The sequence below is a fragment of the Neofelis nebulosa genome, chromosome 6, assembly GCF_028018385.1.
Source record: "Neofelis nebulosa isolate mNeoNeb1 chromosome 6, mNeoNeb1.pri, whole genome shotgun sequence".
Taxonomy (NCBI): domain Eukaryota; kingdom Metazoa; phylum Chordata; class Mammalia; order Carnivora; family Felidae; genus Neofelis; species Neofelis nebulosa.
In genome coordinates, this window is record NC_080787.1 from 48,861,176 (window position 1) to 48,885,389 (window position 24,214).

General features: G+C 42.1%; 1 protein-coding gene across 2 annotated transcripts in view; it reads left to right on the top strand.

Annotated features, from left to right (window-relative positions):
* LOC131514317 (adhesion G-protein coupled receptor F2-like) overlaps window positions 1-24,214 on the top strand; it is a 41,114-nt gene that overhangs the window by 10,900 nt on the left and 6,000 nt on the right. The window contains exons 2-7 of one of the 2 annotated variants that reach the window (XM_058734193.1): window positions 4,920-5,020; window positions 9,490-9,529; window positions 10,233-10,384; window positions 12,850-13,083; window positions 14,501-15,862; window positions 21,560-21,601. In XM_058734193.1, coding sequence (XP_058590176.1) covers window positions 4,949-5,020; window positions 9,490-9,529; window positions 10,233-10,384; window positions 12,850-13,083; window positions 14,501-15,862; window positions 21,560-21,601 — 1,902 coding nt within the window. In that variant the 5' untranslated portion in view covers window positions 4,920-4,948. Of the gene's footprint in view, window positions 1-4,919; window positions 5,021-5,356; window positions 5,556-9,489; window positions 9,530-10,232; window positions 10,385-12,849; window positions 13,084-14,500; window positions 15,863-21,559; window positions 21,602-24,214 lie in introns of those variants that run through there. The other variant, XM_058734194.1, reaches the window with a different exon arrangement.

Genomic DNA, 24,214 nt, shown 5'->3' on the forward strand with positions numbered 1-24,214 from the left:
ACAGAGTAAACAGACAGTGACTATTTGTTTTATTCTCCTCTTCCCTTCCGTGATGTCTGATTCAGGCCGGACGGGTGGGATTGCTGAGTGACTAGGAGGTAAGACAGTGGGATGGCTAAATGACAGACGCAATGGGATCATCCACCCCTGAGATCATCCGAAGTGTATTCCCAGGCTGTTTGGGAGCTTTGACAGCATTTTGCAGATCTCACTGGAAGCCTCAGCAACTCACTGCAAAACCTAATTATGCAAGTAATAGCTGCAGACTGTCGGCTGACAGCTGGTGATTGAAATACTCCTGAGTGGCTGATAAAGTCCTGTCTGGACTTCTGTTTCCTTTTGTTCGTGATTGCCATGATTCGTATTCCAGTATACCTTTGTTTTTTCCTAATCAAGATTTGTTATTCCCTAGTCAAGCTATTATAAAATAGCTCTGGTCTCCCTCGCTGATGTGTGTGCGTTTAAATTAAGCAAATGTTTGTTTCTGATGGAGCCACACAGAGAACATGTCCCAGCGTGCAGCTCACCTGCTCTTCCTGCCTGCTTTGTCTTTCATTAGTGACCTGTGCCTGTTGCCAGTCAACGTATGGCTTTGGGCTGGAGGAATTTGACATAGAGATAGGAAGAGATATTTCGAAATTAAATTGTTAGCAAAGATGAGAATCTTTTTGTGAAATTTGGAACTTTGGAATCCTTGCTGTCATGCCTGTTTGACTAGCTTTGACTCCTAGAGTCTGCAGGACTTCTGGGAACAAAGCCCATCCAAGTTCCCAAACTCTTGGAAATGTTTCAGAAGCCTCATTAGCCTGTGGCTTCCCCAAGGTAGTGAGGAGACAGGGAAAGAAGTTATCTTTGTGGTTGGTTAATTTCGAGCTGTTAGGACATTGCTTGCAAATGAGGAGCTCATTTTCTGTCTGTTGAATAAACATACATTAAACATCTTAGGCACCTTTTTCAGATTTCGAAAGCAGACAGCAGAGATTGGGAAAACATCTTCTAGTTTGGATGTTTTGGAAATACTATCTCTTTGCAGATCTAGCCAAGTTACCAGTACCTTTACTGTTCCCCTCCTCCTCCTCCTCCTCCTCCTCCTCTATAAAGGAGAAGGGAAGTGGTTTCTTAACTAAACAATAAAAAAAAAAAGTAACATTTTGTATTCAGCACGTTTTACCTTGTGAAATGTCAGTGCTGATGTAATTGCTTTTTTTTTTTTTTTTTTTGGTGTGAATCGCATGAGATGACTGTTCTTTCAGGTTGTATGTTCTTGAGAGATAAGCCTCCTCTGAAGTCAATGTCTGTAGCAAATTGTTTGGCTTGGGCTACACGAAACTAACATTTACAAACATTTGTTTTAGAGGGAAGAGTTACATTCCCCGCCCCCCCCCCCTTGCATTTCAGAAAGGTGTGAGGCTGAGCTGGTGGAAGGAGGTCTGAACCATTAGAAACCAAAAGCTTTTCAGAAGGAAATTGGAAGAAGGTGGGAGGCGGTGGGGGTCCAAAGATGGGATTCTTGCTGCTGTTTTGCCCCTATACTTTTGTCTTCTTTCAAACTTTTTGCTTTCACAGGATTGGAAAAAGAGCTAATGACTATGGCTTAATATCAACAAGTCTGGAAGAAAATTGATTTTATTGAAGTCCACTTTACTTAAAGAGCCGTGTTTAAGCAAAATGCCAAAAAAAGCCAACTTTAGAAACTGTTTCTTCTAAGTAAAAGAATTAAGAAAAAGTTCAGAATGTACTTAGAGTTCCACTATTGTTGAAACTTGGGCAAAGATAGCATTCCAGAGTTGTGGTCTCCAGTCTTTCCATGACAAGCTAGTCCCGGATAGCAAAGAAGTTGTTAGAAAATTCTGGGCTCCAAAATTTTAATAGCAGAATAACTATCAAAAAAGTCCATACTGTAAGGTCTATGAAGGTCATTACCACATATAGCACAAAGTGCTCATTTTGCCATGCATAAAAATAATTTTATTAATAATCAAAATGCATATTGATAAAATTAAAACAGCTATGTTTAAAATTTAAAACAATGGGACCATAAAATAAGGATCTTTTTTCAATACAACACCTTAACATTTTAAGCAAACAGTAGTTTTCATATTGTTTTGTTGAACTTATCTAGTTATTCAACTTCTTCCCAGCCCTTAAAAAAAAAATCTATTTGAGGGGCGCCTGGGTGGCGCAGTCGGTTAAGCGTCCGACTTCAGCCAGGTCACGATCTCGCGGTCCGTGAGTTCGAGCCCCGCGTCGGGCTCTGGGCTGATGGCTCGGAGCCTGGAGCCTGTTTCCGATTCTGTGTCTCCCTCTCTCTCTGCCCCTCCCCCATTCATGCTCTGTCTCTCTCTGTCCCAAAAAATAAATAAAAAAAAAAAAAAAAAAAAAAAAAAAAAAAAAAAAAAAAATCTATTTGAGTGTTTCGGCAGAACAGTGAAAGTTTGTTGTCTTTTATCATTCTTTAAATCTTTGTAAAAAGTAGTTTTAGTTAAAGAGAAAACATTCTGTATAATCAGAATTTTAATATAAAACCAATGAAGGGGCACCTGACTGGCTCAGTTAGTAAAGCATGTGATTCTTTTCTTTTCTTTTTTTTTTACATTTATTTATTTTTGAAAGACAGAGGGAGACAGAGCACGAGTGGGGGAGGGGCGGAGAGAGAATGAGACACAGAATCTGAAGCAGGCTCTAGGCACCAGGCTCTGAGCTGTCAGCATAGAGCCTGATGTGGGGCTTGAACTCACGAATTGTGAGATCATGACCTGAGCTGAAGTTGGACGCTTAACCATCTGAGCCACCCAGGTACCCCAAGCATGTGATTCTTGATCTCAGGGTTGTGAGTTCAAGCCACACATTAGGCACGGAGCCTATTTAAAATGAAGTAAAATAGGGGCAACTGGATGGCTCAGTCAGTTAAGCGTCCAACATGATCTCAAGGTTTGTGATTTTGAGCCCCACATTGGGCTCTGAGCTGACAGCTTGGAGACTGGAGCCTGCTTCCGTTTCTGTGTTTCCCTCTCTCTCTGCCTCTCGCATGTTCATGCTCTGTCTCACTCTCTCTCTCTCTCAAAAATAAAATGAACATTAAAAAAATGAAATTAAATTTGTGTAAATCAGAAAAACATGGACTCATGTTCTGATTTTATGAAAATTATGTTAACAAATTCATCAGTGGCTTTTAATTTTTTTTTAAATTTTGATGGTTTTACCCAAAGCAGTAACTGCATTGGTGATCATTGTGGTAAGACTGATGATTTTCATACTGAACTGTTATCCGTTTGGAAGACTTGGAAAAAAAGGATGCCAACGTGGCTGAAATTTATTTGAAATTGTATGCCCATGTGGGTTGCAACTAAATATACTTAAAACTGATGAGCAACAACATAATCCTTGTGCTTAAAGAACTAGGGACCTTCAGCAGAAAGCCTTTTTTTTTTCCTTTTTATATCACAACATTGTTTATTATGTGAATTTTTTAAAACTATTTATTTATTTTTGAGAGAGAGAGATAGGGAGTGAGCAGGGGAGGGGTAGAGAGAGAGGGAGACAGAGAACCCCAAGCAGCATCCACATTGTCAGCTCAGAGCCCGACGTGGGGCTCAACCTCACGAACCATGAGATCGTGACCTGAGCTGAAATCAAGAGTTGGACGCTTAGCTGACTGAGCCACCTAGTCGCTCCATTATGTGAATTTTTTACAATACAAACAAAAAAATATATATATGGAAATGCAATATCTGAATACAGCTAAATGCAGAATGGTGACTTTTTTTTCTTTTCAAGAGGCCAGGATTCCATTTCTAGTAAAACAAAGAGACTGCACATAGGTAGAAATAGGTTGGTCGTTAGCCTCACAATTAGAAAACCACTGAAAGAGGCTGCAGCAGGCAATGTAGAATATTGTAAATAACCTTTGGATTTCAGTGGAATTTCAGTTAGGTTAGTATTTCAACATAGGAAATATGGCTAAAAAGACATTTTGCCTAGTCTTTAAAATAATGGCCTTATTTGCTGTAGAATTATGCACAAATAGGATAAAAGCTATTCCTTTCTGGCTAAAAATGGTCAAAGAGCAAATATCAGCCATTGCAAAAGCTCCCGGCCTTTCTTGATGACGTCCAAGTCTTCTGAACCCTGCCGTCTAAAAGCAAAGAAATATCAAATACATTTCAAAGAGGATTTCACCCAAAATGAAAAATATTAAAATTATTAAAATTTACTATTAAAAAATAGAGATCTGATATGGATCAGATCTGATAGAGCACAGATCTGATATAAATCATCAGTGTTTCTTGCCCACCTTGCCTTCCTCTCTTCTTTCCTCTTTCCTCAATGAGTATATTGTGGGCACCACCATGTTTCCAGCGCTATTCTAGGTGCCAACGAATCATTTTAGTTTTGAGATCAATTTTGGCAGAAATAACAGTAGCAGGACTTGTCTAAGATCAGTTTGGGAAGTTTGCTACCTACCTACGAAAATCCAGTTGGGTGGGAATGAGATAATAGGCCAAGCCTGGTGCTTACTCTCCTTCGAAAGATGTCTCTGGGCTGAGTTTGCACATAGGCACCCCAACTCAGCTTCCACCACAGCCACCCACACGTTTCTCAGGCCTGCCTAACCCAGGGAGTGAACCATCCTTCTGGATCCCTGAACGCGGGCTATTATTCATTACACCCCAGCAGGCAGCTTCCTTTGGAAGGATTCCTACCTCAGGTGTCAGGTTGCCTGTGCTTCCTGGCACCAGCCGCTCACACCTGCAGCCTCCTGGTGAGGTCCATGGGAGGCCACAGGGACGCCACCTCTGGGGCAGAGAAGTCTGAGTTGACAGCACTCAGGACAGAACCCAGACTTACGGGCTGACTGCAGTGAGAGACTTTGAAAGCTTCAGATTGGAGACACTTTGCTTTTTCATTTATTTTTATAGAAGCAAGAAAGGCAGCGGTGTGGAAGACGATGACTCACATGCTTTTGCTCTACTGCTTAGTGTTTCTTTTGCCCACAGAATCCTGCAGGACATTATGCCAGGTAAGCAAAGGGAGGTGGGAGAAGGAACCGGTAGGGAGAGAGCAAATGGAAACGAAAACCCATCTGTCAGGCAGCTCGTAGTTACCTGTGCTCAAGTGTAGGGAGAAGATAGTGGTCCAGCCCGAAGAAATTACAGCTGTGGGTAACCAAAACCTGTTTTAGCTAATAGCCTCAGACTAGTTTTCTTTTGATTTTTTTCTACAAGTTTCCGAGATGCAATGAGGCTCAAATGATTTAAGGGTGATAAACTCTTTTTTTTTTTTTTTTTCATATCCTTTGACGGTGATGACTTTTCATTGCTCACCGCTGGACAGTGCTACTTCCGTAGAGGCACTTGAAAGTGTGGGGGCAGTGAGGGATGTCACAATGACTGGGAGATACTTAATGGCATTTAGTGGGCAGACCCTAGGAATGGTCTGGCTCAATGAGGCATTGTCCCACCCAGAATGAGAATCGTGATAGTGAACACAGTGGATGGGCCGGAAGGAGAAATGAGGAACTCTGACAGCCAATGGTTAATCAAGGTTTAACTGGGGTAAGGTTTGTAGCAATGTACTATTTGTAAGTTTTGTGGGGCAGTGAGCCTTATGACTCTCTTTCTTTCTGGGAATTTCTGGGAATTCTTTCTGGGAATTTCCAAATGATATTTACTTTATCTTCTGAGTGGTGTGCCACTGGATGGGAATTTTCTCCATGGCTTCCCTTTTCCCCAGCACTGAACTGGTGTCTGGCTTCTGGGAGAGGCTAAAGACTCTTTCTGAAAGACCTCTTTCAGAAGACATCCCGACCCCACAGTTTGGTTCTCTTCCCCTTCTTCATTTCCTCATCCATATTTTCCCACAAGGCAGAACTTAAAGAATAGGCAGAGCCTGGGAGATTGACTTTGTTTTCTTGGTTATTGGGGATCAAGTTATGAGCATTCCATCCTTTTCTTCTCAATTTAGAAGTTGCTGGATGCTGAGTTTCTGAGTGCTACCCCTCTCCTGACCTGTCTACGCACTCAGGCAGCTTTTCAGTTGAGCAGATTACAGGTTTTCAAAGGGTCTTTTTCCTACTGTTATGTTGAAGATTGTAGACCTTTTTTTTTTTCTTTTTGTAGATAGAGAGAGCACTAGTGGAGAAGAGGGGCAGGGGCAGAGGTATTGAAAGAGAGAGAGAGAGAGACAGGGAGAGAGAGAGAGAGAAGCCCAACACAGGGCTCAATCCCATGACTCTGGGTTCATGACCTGAGCTGAAATCAAGAGCTGGACGCTCAACCACCTGAGCCACCCAGGCGCTCCTGAAGATTGAGGACATCTGAAGCTCAAGTGGCTCATATAGGATGCCACCCTAGAAATGAAATGACCAGGAGTCATATATGGATGTGCTTTGGCAAATTCACTGGGAAGAAGTAAATCAGATCTTTCACTTAAGAAGGTAGAATTTCTAGAATTCTTTGTAAATAGCATGCCACGGTCTTCTGCCCACATATGTGATCAATATAATGTGACTTCACTGGAGTCTGTATAATGGGCCAAGTATTATCTGGCGTCGTTCACTTTTTTTTTTTTTTAAAGGCTTTATTAAGTAATTTCTACACCCAACGTGGGGCTCGGGCTTACAACCTCGGAATCAACAGTTGCACACTCCACTGACCAAGCCAGCCAAGCGCCCCTGGAATTTCACTTTTAAGTGCTTTATTGTGGTGTATTAGAGACCATGACCCTCTCAGGATGAGTTTAGAGCATCACCTCCCTACACCCTACATCCTCCTCTGCTCTCTCCACATGCATATGGGATGGCTTGGTGGAAAGAACAGTGTTGTAGGATTGAGAAGAGCTGGGTTCTGGTTCCAACTCTAAGAGGAGCCCCCTGCAGGGTTTTGTGTAAATCACCTCATCTATCAAAGATGCGCTTTCTTTATTTATAAAATAAGAAGGTCTTTCAAAACTAAAAAAAAATATGCCATTTTATTATTTTTGTTGGGGTCAAAAGCCTTTGAGTCTCCCAGGTATGAAATAAGGCTTGAATCTGTAGACCGTAAAATGGGAAGTCAGCTTGCCTCAGTGCTTTGAAGGATATTGTAACTCACAAGTCCGCAGTGATACCCTTCACTTTAGACAGACCCTAAATGCTCAATTCAGATTCTCTTAAATTCTTATTTGGTAGAGAAAATGGAAGTGTCAGGCTTGCTTCTTGATAACACAGAGAGAAACAATATAGTGAAGGAGAGAGGGACATGACCTCTACATGTTAGTCACACCGTTGAGTCACTGAATTTCTAATTCCTTCCCTAGTGGTTTAGATCTTGGAATGCAAGTTGGAGAATTGGACCATGTCTCTTCCCAGCCACTAGAGAGCAAACTTCTGGTACAAACACAGGAAGTTTCAGTCTCTCTCTCTCTCTCTCTCTCTCTCCCTGTGTACACACACACGCACATGTATGTCAGTATATACATACAAGCTAATATGTATATACACATATATGTACAAGACACAGAACTAGCATCTTAGGGGGGGTATAAAAAACACAATACAAAATCCATCCGTGGATTTTGTTCTTAAGGAACATACAATTTAAATGAGATAATATGCATATATAAAAATGATTAGAGAGTCAAAGGCAGGAAGGTGAGTATATGTGAAGCATTGAATGAGAGGTATAGTGGTGTAAACAACAAATCCTACAGGAGACAGAGAGGGAACGATGTACCATTTGAAACTGGAAAGACTTGTTGGAAGGGACGAACTTGAGCTCTGTATTTAATAGATAGTAAGTTCATATTCAGAGAATAGTAACAGGAGCTAAATCTTAAGTACCACTTAAGATATTCCAGGCCCCATTCTAAGTGTTTTCCATAGCTGATCTCATTTATTCTTCATTAAAGTGCTCTGAGGTATCACACAATTCTAATAGTGTCATTCTCACCCTGCTTTATCGAGGAGGACCCTGAGGCCCAGAGAGACGAACTTTTTCAAGGTTTCAAGTAGTGGTGTTGGGATTTGGACCCAGGCGGTCTGCTCCAAGACTATACCCTTCGACCACAATATGATGCTGCTCAGTGAGGGGTCTAGTCTGATGAATGGGTGGGCTAGAGAAGGGTTTTTAATCAGGAGGGGTGGGAAATGCTCAGGATAGGGGGAAGCCAGATGTGAAGAGAGTTCTGTAAAAGGAGAAGAATACAGGGGTTCCTGGATGGCTCAGTTGCTTAAGTGTCTGACTCTTGATTTCGTCTCCCGTCATGATCTCACAGTTTGTGAGATTGAGCCCTGAGTCTGGCTGTGTGCTGACAGTGTGGAGTCGGCTTGGGATTTTTCTCTCTGTCTGTCTGTCTGTCTGTCTGTCTGTCTCTGCCCCTCCTGCCCTTTCTCTCAAAATAAAATTAAAAACATTTTTTTTAAAGAAAAAGTATACAAAATTACAAATACAAGATTGAGGGTAAAGTGAGAATCTACTTAGGAAAGTAATTGCAACAAATTTCAAATTTAGAAATGCCGAAGAGAATTAGATTTGGTAATTACTCAGCATTATTCAGTAATAAATCCAGTAAAATAGCAATATTTTAATTAATGAACTGCCCACATTTTTGTCTCTACATTTTTAGCTGTATACTTGCATGCCAATAATTTTGTAATATTTTTTTCTAGATAGAAAATAGAAAAATTAATTCAGTTTTCACTCTAGCATTGCTGATTCAATTTGTTTTTTATTATTGTTGGTTTAGAAGAATATCTTTCAGCTTCTCGTTTCATTATTAGCAACGCCATGTAAATATGTAAGACTTTTGCCAGCTTTGGGAAAACATCTAACGAGTTTCTTTCATATATGACCTGCAAAGTGTCCAGAACACTTAGAATTTTCTTGTTCTGTGACTAATTGTAACCACTCTTAAAGTAAATACCATTTATATGTTGATGTCCTCCTTGTAATGTGCTGATGACTGCAAATTACATAAATATATGCTATTAAATTCAAACTAGATGTATCCCCAACTCAACTTCTACTTCTCTAGATTCTCTAGTGCTATCCAGAATGAAGGAGAGTGTGAAGTAAGGAAAGGTGAAGTGGCAAAAAATAATGGTCTGAACAGATGGTGGTTAAGCTATTTTGCTTTCGAAATTTTAATGAAATACACGATTATGTGAACACATTGCTAAACCCTCTCTCACTGCTTGGAAGGGGCCCATATACACAAGGAATTCTACAGCCTAACCTTCATTAATCTCCACGTAAGCTCACCTCTGCTCCTGGTGCATTTCTTGGATAGAACGTTGATCCTTCTTGCCGGACTGCTCCTGCAGTGGGAGAGAAAGCCATCCAGGCTGATGAGGAATGGGGCCATGGGGACTTACTTCATGGTCTCAGCTTTTGGAGGCATCTTGGCATCAGAGCTGAGTCCGATGTGGGTGTTAGTCTGTGACTAGAATGAATCATTGGGCTGGCATATCAGTAATTAATTTTCATGTGACTTTTGATTTTCCCTTTCTAGGTTGCTAACAAAAGCAAGGAGATGTCTCCCAGGCCACAAGGTATGTCGGCAGCAGTTTGTAATCAAATGGAAGTTTTTATGTTTATTATTGTAATAGCCAGGCTCAGCCCTCTGTTTATTGGCATGGCAGACGGGACGCCTGGATGGCTGGCATGTGGATTGTTTATCTTTCTCCTATTAAATTGTACTTTTGACCCCTGCTCCCCTCTCCTCTCAGCACCCTCTGCTCCATCCTGGCCTGAGAGTTCTTTGCCAAAAACTCTTTCAATTGAGCCAAGTCAGATGGGAGCAGTGGCTAGAACAGGTCTGTGAGAACTCGTTGATGACATACTCATTCCGGAGCTGGGAGCTTTCTCCAAGAACATCGAGCGCAGTGGCTTCCATACTGTGTTCTGGGAAGCTAGAGGGGTTACAGGACGTGTCCAGCGGGTTCCTGTGGAGTGTGACAGACCTAGTGAACTGAACACGGGCTCTTGCTTCTCACTTCAACTGGGATAGTTCCACTTTTATCTGCTTTATATGTGTGAGTTCTGGATAATGTTTTGTTGGAAGCAATAGGTGTTTGCCACCGAAATAGTATGACAATCACTGATCTATTTCAATCTCCCCCCACTTTGCAAAGAAAACACACCCGATGTCTGCAGGGTTTACGTGCCCTCGCTGTGCTGACGTCTTGGTGATTGGCCCGTGCAGCCCAGAGCCCCAGCCTCTCCATCTGATGCTGATACCTTTTATTTCCCCAGGTGTATGCGATGGCGTCTGTGTGGACAATTCCCACTGCAGTCAACCTTGCCCTCCAGACTCACAGGGAAATATGGGGTTCTTATGCAGGCAGAAGAAATGGCACAAGATCACTGAAACCTGTCAGACTCTTAATGCCTTCAACATCTTTGAGGTACTATCCTTTCTCTCGCACACAGAGTGGAGTCCCCACGTTAGCAACGCATTGCATGGTCAATAAGAGAGAGGGAGAGCACAAGGCAGGGCTGGTAGGCAAGTGTGTTTGTACGTGAATACATAAACACACGCTCATCTTCTCTCCCTGCACAAGGAGGGAGGTCCTAACTGTGGGCATCTAAAAGTTTGTGCTCTGGTCTCCCACGTGCTTCATGACACAAAGAAACCTGATCCTGAGGTCAGAGCTAGAAGGGCTTTCTGGAGGGATCATGGCCTACTTCTCCATCTTTGCTCATAGCTTTTTAAAATATTTTTATTTATTTATGTTGAGATAGAGAAAGCGCAAGTGGGAAGGGGGCAGAGAGAGAGGGAGAGAGAATCCCAAGCAGGCTCTGCACTGTCCAGTGTAGAGCCCGATGTGGGGCTCGAATTCACGAACCGTGAGATCATGACCTGAGCCGAAGTCGGATGCTTAACTGACTGAGCCACCAGGCACCCCAGCTTTTAGCTTTTTAATACGGAGCTGTGATATTTAACATAGCTTTCGCTGACCAGAAGCACGGGCAACCCTGAGAACTTTTAGATATGCAGAATTCAGACCCCATCCCAGATCTGTTGAATCTGAATTTTCATGGTATCAATCACCTCAGGTGATTTCTGTGCTCAGTAAAGCATGAGAAGCAAGCTGACCTAAAGGGAAGGACTTCGTCATCAAACAAATGAGCACATTTCCATATATACTTAAGTAATTACACATTTAAAAAAATCACGTTTGATAAAATCAGGACAAATACTTTTTGTTCTCTTTGTGTTTCATTTACTCCTCTTCTTTCTTGTTTTTTCATTTTTTTTTTAATGTTTATTTATTTTTGAGAGAGGGAGAGAGAGAGACAGCATGAGTGGGGGAGAGAGAGACAGAGGGAGACACAGAATCCAAAGCAGGCTCCAGGCTCTGAGCCATCAGCACAGAGCCCGACCCGGGGCTCAAACTCACAAATGGTGAGATCAGACCTGAGCTGAAGTCGGACCCTTAATAGACTGAGCCACCCAGGTGTCCCTTTTGTACTCTTTTTCTCATAAGGGCTTTACCTTTTCTGAAGTTCAGCTCCTGATTCCTTCAGAGGAGCCAATGCTTTCGCATCTAGGAACATCCCCCTTCAGTGGTTTTGCATGTGGCCACGAGGAGTGCCAGTGGATTCTGCACCTGAAGTTCCTGAGCAGACTTCAAAGGCTGCCCTCTCCAGGATGTCTGTCACCGGCCCACCCCTAATTTGAGGGACCTTTGCAAAGATACTCACAGAAAGCCACGTACCATACACTTTAATATCTAAGTGCTTTCAATCAAGCTTACAGACCACTAAGTAGAATATATTCTGCTGACCTTTCATCCCACATTCCGTCCTGCACCTGTAGGGTGGTGGAAAGCCAAGGCCACCTGTTCATAACCCTGGAAACAGAGGTCCCTGTGCCACCTATCGGGCCTAGTGGCTAGCACCCTGGTGGCTTGGTCCATCCTTGGTAGCATTTCTAAGAAGTTCCCAGGGGATGTCTATGTTGTTGGATGGAGGGCCATGCAGGCTCTGGAAGTGGACTTGGGGTTGCTAAGCAGGGACTTTGAGTGTCTAGATGCAGGGACATGAGTTCTGAGTAGGCGTATCCTCTAGGCCCATGCAGACTTTTTGTCTTGTGAAGGGCCAGGCTAGAGGATGCTGGAAAGGGGTCCTTTGAAGTAAGGGCTGGCAGTGTTTTTTTTTTTTTTTTTTTCTGTTAAGGGCCAGACAGTTAATATTTTAGTCCTTGTGGGTCATGGGGTCTCTATTGCGAGTATTTGACCCTGCCGTTGTGGCATGAAAGCCGCCATAGACAATACTTAAACAAATGAGCAGATTGGGTCCCAATAAAACTTTATTTACAAGAAACAGGCAGCCAGTCGGGGGCCATGTTTGCCACTCCTGCACAGAGGTGTGGGCCCCAGAGCCTGAATCTGTAGGCGATACTGTTGATCATTATTTTCAGTCATTCTTTTGTCTTGGTGTCAGTTGATTCATCTAAATCTAGTTCAGAATTTCCATTTTTAAAATACGCTCGTGCCTCATGCTCTGCCCCTCAGGAATAGTAAAAATAAGCTTAAATGACACTAGAAATGTATCTACGCGCACAGGACATATATACGCTATAGAGACGCACAAGGGGTCTGAAGTGGTATGCTAAAGATAACATTTACTCTCTGGAGGGAGGGGATTAAGGAGCAGGCAGCTGGCAAGCTGGGACTTTCATTTTCTCTCCGTGTGCCTTGGTATTGGGCAAGTTATTCCACAGCAGATGTGACTTTGAAGATGTGAAATTGAAAAACACGCTGCAATACACAATTGTGTGATAAGGCTGTCCTCGGTTTTAGTAAAGGTGCTTTTATTTTCAAAACAAAAGTAACATAATCAAAACTTTCTTTTTGCCATTTCGTAGACAAATTTATATTCGATCCAACCACTAGGAGGAAATACAAAAGTAGATGAGTATGCCAGAAAGCCTGAGACCATCACAGACAGGCTGATGCAAACGTGTCCGAAGGATTTGTCCTGTGTAATCAGGAACATTCGGCAGTCTCCCCGGATCCCGGGAAACATCGCTGTCATTGTGCAGCTCTTACACAACATATCCACGGTGTTATTGACAGATGTTGACGTGGCGAAGATGAAGGTGAGTAGCCTTGATTTGGCAGAATGATACCTCAGTGGAAAGGAATGCAGGTTGATTGGAATATTCAGTGGGCTTTTTGGGGTCCGAGGACCACCTCTTTCACATCAGTGTCTGTAATGCGTAGCATAACAATAAGTGTTCAATAAATGCTCAATAAATGTTCACTGAACGAGGAACAAAAGACATAGAAAAGTGAACATGCTCCATCAGTAAGCATTTAGAGACAGCACTTATTGGGTACTGGATCAGATACCGGAATAAGCTTTCCCAATGTGTATTTTAGCTACTGGAAACCTCTAAGAACCATTCTGGTTCTTGCAGAGACTTTTCTTACTTTTATTTTTGAGTCAGAATAATAGATTGCTAAAATAGAAAATGACAGAATGCAAAGAAAACAGCCATACATATGTGCTGCAGAAGTGTGAAATGGAATTGGACTTGTTTTCTTTTCTTTTCTTTTTTTCTTTTCTTTCCTTTCCTTTCCTTTCTTTTTTTCTTCTCTTCTCTTCTCTTCTCTTCTCTTCTCTTCTCTTCTCTTCTCTTCTCTTCTCTTCCCTTCCCTTCCCTTCCCTTCCCTTCCCTTCCCTTCCTTTCCTTTCCTTTCCTTTCCTTTCCTTCCTCCTTTCCTTCCCTTTCCTTTCCTTTCCTTTCCTTTCCTTTCCTTTCCTTTCCTTTCATTTCTTTTCAATAATGTGTTTTTTAAAAGTTTTATCTATCTATCTATCTATCTATCTATCATCTATTGAGAGAGAGAGTGCATGCGAGTGGGGAAAGGGCAGAGAGAGGAAGAGAGAGAATCCCAAGCGGGTCTGTGCTGTCAGCATAGAGCTTGACGTGGGGCTCAATCTCACAAACTGTGAGATCATGACCTGAGCCAAACTCCAGAGTCGGCTGCTTAACTGACTGTGCCACCCAGACACCCCTTATTTTTGATCTTTGAGGCAGAGGACAAAAAGCAGGTTCAGCCTCTGGGGTTACTTGTCAATTCGCTATGTTTCTGCACAGGGTCTTGCACACAGTTGGGATTTAATAGATGTTAATTGCATGATGGGTACGCTGAGCAGGGTAAGCGAGTTGCTGGCTTCACCAAGATGTGAAGTGGGACCGATGATGTCCATGAGCTGTCCACCTGGCTGCCTCACAGGGAGACACTGCATATGTGACACGAGGGCAACTCACTCCTTGCTCTATCCCTCAACTTACATTTTGGTGGTGTGTGGGTACCCTGGGGATCTCATTACGATGCTGATTATGACTCATCGGGTCTAGGGTGGGCCCTGAGATTGCGTATTTCTAAGAAGTTCCCAGGGGATGTCTATGCTGTTGGATGGAGGACCACACTTGATGAAAGTGACTCTTGACTGTTCTGGCAGATGCCCAGAGCAGCTCAGTACTAATGCTGGTTCTTCCTTGGCAGAGTTACAGCATCATGGCCAACCACATTCTTAACAGCAAAAGCATCTCAAACTGGACCTTCATCCCGGACAGAAATAGCAGCTGTGTCCTGCTACAATCAGTCAACTCCTTTGCCAGAAAGCTATTTATAAATAAATATCCGATTGACATATCAGATGTCTTCATTCATACTATGGGCACTGCCATATCCCCAGACAACACTGGAAAGAATTTCAGTTTTTCAATGAGAGTTAATGACACCAGCAGTGAGATCACTGGGCAGGTGTTGATCAGTAGAGATGAACTTCGGAAGGTGCCCGCTCCTTCTCAGGCCGTCAGCATTGCATTTCCAACTCTTGGGGCCATCTTAAAAGCCAGTTTTTTGGAAAACGTCACAGTGAATGGGCTTGTCTTATCTGTCATTTTGCCCAAGGAACTTAAAAGAATCTCACTGATTTTTGAAAAGATCAACAAGTCAGAGGAGAAGAGGACACAGTGTGTTGGCTGGCACTCCTTGGAGAGCAGATGGGACCAGCAGGCCTGTCAAATAACTCAAGAAAACTCCCAGCAAGCTGTTTGCAAATGTAGGCCAAGCAAGTTGTTTACCTCTTTTTCCATTCTTATGTCACCCCACATCTTGGAGAGCCCGATCCTGACTTACATCACGTACATAGGCCTGGGCATTTCTATTTGCAGCTTGATCCTTTGCTTGTCCATTGAGGTCTTGGTCTGGGGTCAAGTGACAAAGACAGAGATCTCGTACTTACGCCATATATGCATCGCTAATGTTGCGGCCACCTTGCTGATGGCTGATGTGTGGTTTGTTGTGGCTTCCTTTCTTAGCGGTCCAGTGACACATCACAGTGGGTGTGTGGCAGCAACATTTTTTGTTCATTTCTTTTACCTTTCTGTGTTTTTCTGGATGCTTGCCAAAGCACTCCTTATCCTCTATGGAATCCTGATTGTCTTCCATACACTGCCCAAGTCGGTCCTGGTGGCAGCTCTCTTTTCAATCGGCTACGGGTGCCCCTTGGTCATTGCTGCTATCACAGTTGCTGCCACTGAGCCCGGCAAAGGCTACCTACGGCCTGAGGCCTGCTGGCTCAACTGGGACGTGACCAAGGCCCTCTTGGCCTTTGTGGTCCCAGCTCTGGCCATTGTGGTAGTGAACCTGGTCACGGTCACACTGGTGATTGTCAAGACCCAGCGACCCGCCATTGGCAGTTCCATGTTCCAGGAGGTGAGAGCCATTGTGAGAATCAGTAAGAACATTGCCATCCTTACACCACTGCTGGGACTGACCTGGGGATTTGGAATAGCCATGGTCATTGATGACAGCAACCTTGCCTTCCACATTATCTTCTCTGTGCTCAATGCATTCCAGGTAAGTCTAGATGCTACTGACCAAGTACTAAGTGAGAGAATTCAGGGAGAAGTTTTGTGATTCGGAGCTTTTGGAATCATATTTCTTTATTCCTGTCTTTTTAAAAAATTCATTTATTTATTTTGGGAGAGAGCGAGCACGAGCAGGGGAGAGGCAGAGAGAGGGAGGGGGGGGAGAGAGAGAGAGAGAGAGAGAGGGAATCCCAAGCAGGCTCCGCATTGTCAGTGCAGAGCTTGATGTGGGACTCAAACTCATGAACCGGAAGATCATGACCTGAGCAAAACCAAGAGTTGGAAAGTCAACCGACTGACCCACCCAGGAGCCCCATAGAATCGTATTTCTTTATAAAAGACAATAGATTTGGAATAGAATATTAAGTGAGGAAATAAACTCTTTTTCCCCAGAAAGGCCTGGATGCAAATCTTGACTCTCTCATTTACTGATATATGACGTTCTTTTGAGGTATTTGATTAACTTTTCTGAGCCATATTTTTCTCACTTATAAAATGGGTATTACCACTGCCTGCCTGAAATACTGAAGTAAAACAGTGGGTGGAAAGCATCAAGTTCAAAAATGACCTAAAGATCATGAATAGCACTACAGTAGGCTGAGCTGCTACTGTTCAGAAACTAAATACCACTACTTCCCCCAAATCTAGGTACCCAACTGGAGGTATTAAAATGTGCACATTCATGGCATTTCTTTCCATTTAGAATTTTTGGTTCCCATTGGAAACCATCTTATTGTAATGAGGCAAGTCATACAGAATGATATTAACGATGGTTTCTCTTCTCTTCTCTCACCTCTATGAATTAAGCAATGTTCACAGTTTCACGGGTGTCTTTGCCAAATTTTTTATGCTTATATACAAATATATTTTCACATAATATAGGGGTTAAAATGTACATTATTATGCACCTTACTTTTTCACTTAAAGATACATTGTAGCATCTTACCAGGTTACCATGTAGAAATTTGACAGGATAGTATGCCGTATTCAATAAGCCTCTACTTGACTGAATTTTTTTCATTTTTTTTTTTCTGTCACTGGGTACCAAGGAGCCAAAATTTATTACACTGAATGTTAAATATGTAGATAGGAACTAGTTGATAAGAAAGCTTTTATCTTTCTAAAGACCTTTAAAATAATCCTTTCTTCTGAATGTATGCTTATTTGGAAATAAATGTTTTACCTAATGGATAATAGAGATTTTGGGTCAAATATTTTCTCCTTTTTCTCTTTTAAGATTTGTGTATAAACAATTTCATTAAATTTTTTTAAATTTTATTTAAAAAAAATTTTTTTTATGTTTATTTATTTTTGAGAGAGACAGAGGCAGAATGTGAGTGGGTTAGGGGCAGAGAGAGAAGGAGACACAGAATCTGAAGCAGGCTCCAGGCTCCGAGCTGTCAGCACAGGGCCTGATGCAGGGCTTGAACTCATGAGCTGTGAGATTATGACCTGAGCTGAAGTGAGACGCTCAATCAACTGAGCCACCCAGGCGCCCCTAAAAAGTTTTTTTAATGTTTATTTTTAAGAGAAACAGAGAGAGAGGGAGACACAGAGTGTGAGTGGGGGAGGGGTAGAGAGAGAGAGGGAGACACAGAATCTGAAGCAGGGTCCAGGCTCTGAGCTGTCAGCACAGAGCCCAACACAGGGCTTGAACCCACGAACCGTGAGATCATGATCTGAGCCTAAGTTGGACACTTAACCGATTGAGCCACCCAGGGCCCCCCAGTGATTTCATTTTATAATAAGCATTTTGATGCCTTGGAGAACAAAGCTAATAATAATGATAATAATGGTTCTTTGTCTTTGGGATCTCTGTTTTTATGCATTTCTATAGAAAATATGAATAGTATCCTATAATTTTTGTATAGCTCTTATCCATGTTTATGTGGCTAGTCATGCATAGGGCTGGGAGAACAGCCTAGTGTTCTTAAATTTCGGTTCAGTATATTCCCATGGCTATTTGTCAGGAACCCTTAAGGAGTTGATGTATCTACTCCTCAACATTTCCCTTTCCTTGTCACCCAGTGTTGGGGTTGCAGATCTTTACTGTGATTTTTGTTGGGACTAGGCTCTGAGCACTTGTATTTTGGTGCCATGAGTTCCTTTACCTGTCATGACAGGATCAACTTGTAATTTCAACTCAGTTTTTGTCTTGACTCCTGGCAAGGGGGATGGAGCTCATCCAAATGCCAGTACTGATGGAGGTGAGAAGCTGAGAGCAGGGTGTGGGTGAAGGGTAGACCCTGGGCATGAGGACTGGTAGGTATTAGGCACCGGTGTTCTGGAGCTGGTTTGCCCTGGCTCAAGAGAAATGACTTCTATTTTTAGGAATTTTGCAAAGGGACATCATTAAAAATTAAACATATAAACTTTTAATTAAATAAAACAATGGCTCTGTTTAAGGTCCTCCATCCTCCAAATGCATTACTTCCTAATTACTTGTCTACACTTTACTTTGCTTGTGAGGGTATTTGCATCTACTGTATATGGATGGTGGAAACCCTGTATTATGTGTCCATCCCTTTCTAACTCCATCTGTAGTGATGTCTTGTTGTTAGATTTAAATCAGCCAGGGTGGGAGTATTTAAATGGAGACTGGTAAGTGCTTCAAATTAGGAGAGCTGGTTATTGCTATTTACCAGACCCGTGGACCAGGGCATCCTGAGGATGCCCAGTGTCGGAGGAGAGAAAGGAGAGCCACAGATCTGTTGAGGTGGGAGACACAATGACGTGAGCAGAAGGAAGCAGGACAAGCAGAGTCCTAGGAAGAGCCAAGATGAGGGGCAGCTGGGGCTGATAGAGCAGAGAGGGGAGAGAGACTCCTAAACGCACTGGGAGGTCCAGAAGATGTAGGAGAAAGACTCTTCTGAAGCTTTCCTGGTCCTAGCCTCATGTGAGCACCTCCATTGGTTTTAAAGCTCGATCATCCCCTTTACCAGAGGATAATTATTATGTAGTCAATTGCTGATTTGACTGCTCACTTGTAATCCGTAACTTCTGGTTGGTAGCCTGTCTTGTATTTACTGAATACAACTGTAAATACAGTTCCTTTCGTATGCCTTCCATAGCAGTAACTGTAGGTTGGGTAAGCTGTGGGGCCCCCCTCATAGCTGTTGTGGCTAGAGAAAATAAACGTCTCAGTTCATTTGAGCCGCTGTAACAAAAATACCGTAGACTGGGTGGCTTACAAACAACAGAAATTTATTTCTCACAGTTCTGGAGGCTGGGAAGTCCAAGATCAAGGCACATACAAATGTGGTGTTTGGAGGGAGCTTGCTTCCTGCCTCACAGGTCGATACCATCTTGCTAGAACATCACATAGCAGAAGGGGCAAGGGAACTTTCTGGGGTCTCTTTTGTAAGCGCACTAATCCCTTTCATGAGGGCCCCACCCTTGTGACCTAATTACCTTCCAAATGCATGTCTCCACTTGGGGCATTAGGATTTAACAGACAAATTTTGGCAGAGAGGATATGAACATTCCTTCCGTAGCAGTAAAGCATATATTTTAAAACATGGGAGAACACCTTGACATTTATCTGCTCAAACTACGCTTTATCTACTAAAAGAAATGCAAAGAAGCGACTACCAGTGTATTTTATCAATCAGATACTAAACCTTTGACTAATAATCTATCCAAATTTTCTGAATGATATTTCGTGTAACTTTTCCCAAGGTGGGACCAATAAAAAGTGATCCTACTGGAATATGTTCCTGTTACATGTTTATAAGTGTACAAATTCAGGTTGCATAATAAAGCAGTTAAACACACACAAACACAGATATAGATGCACACACACAAATAGAAACACACATTTACTGAGTACTTATTGTGTGCCAAGCATTATGCTAAATGTTGCAGATATGAATATAATTGGTTTAGCCTCAAGAAATTGAAAATCTAACAAGGAGAGAAATTCCTCTTAGTCCTTTAGCCAAAGGAATGCATGTTTTGGAAGAAACGGGCTAAACGTACAGTTCCTAGATATTTTAAAAATTTAACTCCTGGGCCAAATTCATGGAGATTCTGATTTAAAATGTATTCCCGGTACCAAAACCAGACCTGGTTGTATTTGTTCCAGGCATCTTTATACGAATGATGCTTTGTAACCTATATGACCATGCTAGCGATGACATTTTCTTAGTAGACACAATGACAGATTTCAATAGTTATCTTATAGGCTAAGAGTGTCACACAGAAAAGCAATCTGATAGAAGGTCTCCAAGCTTTGGAGTGCTTGCTGGACTGGCTGAATGGAGAGGTGGATTTAGTATGTTTGGGGATTGGATGAGCTTCGTGGTCAGCACTGGTCGCTGTGAAATCCTCCACCTGTCAGCTAAGCTTTTACAAATAGAGGTAGCAGTGGGTTTGATGTTGCTGTTACTGAGTTGCAACATCTTTATGGCACCACTTATATTAAACCCATGTGTCCTCATAGGCATCTGCTTAGCTAAGGGTTCACATTCGATTATGAGATCAAAGCAGCTTAACAGAGGGATGCCTTGCTAATCAAAGTCATTATCTCACTTCTCCTCTCAGGTGGGCCAGGACTCCAGTAACCACGCCTTCAGGAGAAACTATCCAATGAATGTTGCTATCTGTTACATTTTGAAAGTTGAATCTCTGAGTTTCTTTCTACTTGTCTGAAAAATGGGATGAATACTTTTTCTTCCTTCTTCCAGGGGGGTTCTGTGCCAATTCAAATGGACTGTAATGATAGAGGAACAGCCTCCTTTTGACTTTAATGGGGTCTCTTTTTGAATGGATGGTAAGGGATATGAGAGCTATAATTCCCTCTATGTCATATTTGGAGCACCTGTTTCTGAGCACCTGTTATGTGCTTAGAAGCTCAATCTGTTTTATGTCTTAGGGCCCATGTACTTGACTTTTCCTTAAATTTTTTTTTTTTTGGTTTAGTTATTTATTTTGAGAGAGAGAGAGAGAGAGAGAGAGAGAGAGAGAGAGAGAAAGCAGGGGAGGGGCAGAGAAAGAGGGAGAGAAAGAATCCCAAGCAGGCTCTGCACTGTCAGCACAGAGCCTGATGCAGGGTTTGAACTCACAAACCGTGAGATCATGACCTGAGCTGAAATCAAGAATGGGACACTTAACTGACTGAGCCACCCAGGCACCCCTGTACTTGATTTTTCTTTTCAAGTTTTATAATTTTCTTTGGTTGTGGATGGGGGAAGGAAGTTGAGAGTGCTAACAGAAGCTGAGCATAGCTGCTTTGCTTTTTTTGTGTGGAAGTTTCTTTCATTAGTTTGTCCAAGGACTGCAAAACTGCTGTCCATGGCCTAACATCTCCTCTGAGTCTTGCTCAAACTATTGTGTTCTAGTGAGATATATGTTCTGGCGAGCTCCTGGTCAATGCTAAATGCTTTTAGTTTGCCCTACTTAAAAAGAAATCCCCATAATCTTCTTGTATGAATCACAGACCTTGGTCTGTTGGGTTTAGTGACGTATCCCAAGTGTCGCGAACAGTGGCTGGCACGTGGAAGAGGCTCAATGAATATTCATTGAGTGTATGAACCCAGGTCGTGTGACCTTAACAGAGTCAAAGATTTAATAAATTGTTTTTATTTCATTTGTTTTTTAAACTAGAAAAGGACTGATAAATACCAATATTTATTATTATTATTATTATTATTATTGTAAATGGCTTTTCTTTCCTCTTCTTTCTCAGGGCTTCTTCATCTTGGTGTTTGGAACAATCCTGGATCCAAAGGTATTGTAAATCCTCTTCCCCCCCTCCTCCCTCTCCTCCTCCTCCTCCTTCTTTTTCTTCTTCTTCTTCTTCTTCTTCTTCTTCTTCTTCTTCTTCTTCTCCCCCCCCTCCCCATTTTCTTCCTCCTCCTCCTCCTCTTGCATTAACTGTATTTGGCCCTGGAATCCTCACTTGGAAAGACCCCTTACTGAGCATCTTTGACTTCAGTCATTTGTGCACACACTCAAACAGGGCATCACTCTTTTTTATGATGGAAGTAATATCTATCTTACAAACTCTTACAGAGCTGAGCATTTTATGTGCATTACCTCTAATCCTTAAAACAATCTTGGATATTCTTATATTCCATTTTATGGATGAGGAAACTGAGACTCAGAGTGGTTAAACTTGCCCATGATCTCTACAGAAACCCACTCTAGCAAGTTGAAGCAGAAAGAGGACTCATGAAATCTTACAATATCATCTTTGGGGAAGTCCCTCTGGCTTAGAGCCTTGGAGGCTACATCCCAGACACAGTTCCCCATCCATAGCATGGAACTAGACACCAATGTTCCTCCTCATTTTCCTGGGCACAGATAGCACAGCTTGCCAGGCCAAGGTCAGGTAGCAGATGGTAAGCTAGAATTGCTGCTACTGTTGTCTTGGAAGTCACCTTCACCCTGCCTGTTGGGCCCCCTGGCACCTGCTTCTTTGCACTGACATGTCTGATTGGCTGAGTCCAGGTCACATGGCTGCATCTTAGCTGCAAGGGAAGTTGGGACAGTGAGTTCTACTTTATAGAGCGGTGGACCCAGAGAAGAGAATTTCCCAAATACGGATGAGTGTGTATAGGTGGTGAGTGGTGAAGACACATAAAGACTAAACATGAATAAAATATCAAATGGTTACCCAGCCTTCTAAGATCACCCTCTTTCACCCCCTGCCTCCTGGAGTGAGACAAGCAAGCCACCCTCTCAAATGTAGATGCAAACACTTCCCCTGCAGGGGCGTTTAATGAATTAATTTTTTTATCTATGCTATTCTATTATTAAGTTAATGTCTGGGGTTTGTGAAAGGGGCAATTCACACCGGTCCTTTCATTTTGTTATGAGGATGCCATATCAACCTAACAAAAATTATTTAGAGGTGGCAGAGTATTAGTGTTTCAGTCTTTCTATGTACTATCTCTGAGACACTGGGGAGTCCTTCACTCTCAGGAACCCAGATCCCCTAAACAGAATGCAGAGATAATGATGCTTTTCCTGCCTCTTCTGCCAGATGAGGTAGAGAACCAATGTGATTTTGCAAGTGAAAAAACACAGAAAGCATTTAAGGTGGTACACAGTTGCATACCGTATGATTGTGGGTTTTTTTTCTTTATTAACCATAATACCATAACTAGTATTTGTTGTCAAAGCATCAGCAGCAACATTTTTACTTACTGATTTACCAGGTGTTATGAGATGTGCAAAGAACTCTAAGACCTACAACTTTCTATCAAGATCAAAACCTATTATATTTAAAATTATAATAGGTAAAGACTCAAAGATGTCACAGGACCATACATGATTAATTGATACAAAGCTGTATATGCCAGTAGTCAAATTTTTACTTCAGTAAAAAACAGTGAGCATGTGTCCCCAGACGTGTTTATTATTACTTTACAAAGTATGTATTTTGCACACTGTGAAACATAAAAAGAAAGAATTGTAAAGAGAACCTCCAGTATGTCTTCTCATATCCCCATGGGCCCTTGAGGGCACAGCCCCCAAACCCCGGGGGGGTGCTCCTTCCTCTCCGGAGCCTGTGTGTGGCAAAGAATATCACATTTTCTGCGAAGGGTGAAGTCACTCTGAGCTGGAGGACTTGGGCATCCATTAACTGTCAAGACAGAACTATAAGGCCTTGGAAGATGAGTGGCATTTTGTAAAGTAGAAGGGAAGACAGAGTAAAAACAAAAAGACACTGCCTGCGTTCAGCCAGAGAGATTGAGGGAAAATGACAGGTTGGTCTGGAGTCAGGAGACATGAACTCAAGTCTTGGCTCTTCTCTGCAGTCAACTGACTTTTTGGCTCTTCTCAGCAGTCAACTGACTTTGGGTGTCCCTTCATCTCCTGGACTTAATGTCCTCGGTTATAAAATGGAAATAATGGTACCTATCTGACAGGACCGTTTTTTGGATAAAATGAGATGGCGGGTGTGAAAAGGACTTTAAAGTGCTTTTTCAAGACAAAATATAAATATACAATAAAATACAATTAAAGAAACAAAATATATTTGACACTAATATGCTATATTAATATTCTATTAATTTATATTATATATTACATTAGTGTTAATAAAGAATATAGCATCATATATTATATAGTATTGAATATATATTAAATAGATTTATCTTTCATATTTATATGTACGTTAAATCTATTTAATATATATTTAAAAAACAAAATAGAGTTGTTATTTATTATTCTTATTATTCTCCGTTCCACGGGCTTTTGCCATATTGCATAAGATTCTTTTTTTTTTTTTTTTTTTAGCTTTGGATTGACCTCTAGAAAGCAGGGTTTAAATAACTGGCAGCTGGGGCGCCTGGGTGGCGCAGTCGGTTAAGCGTCCGACTTCAGCCAGGTCACG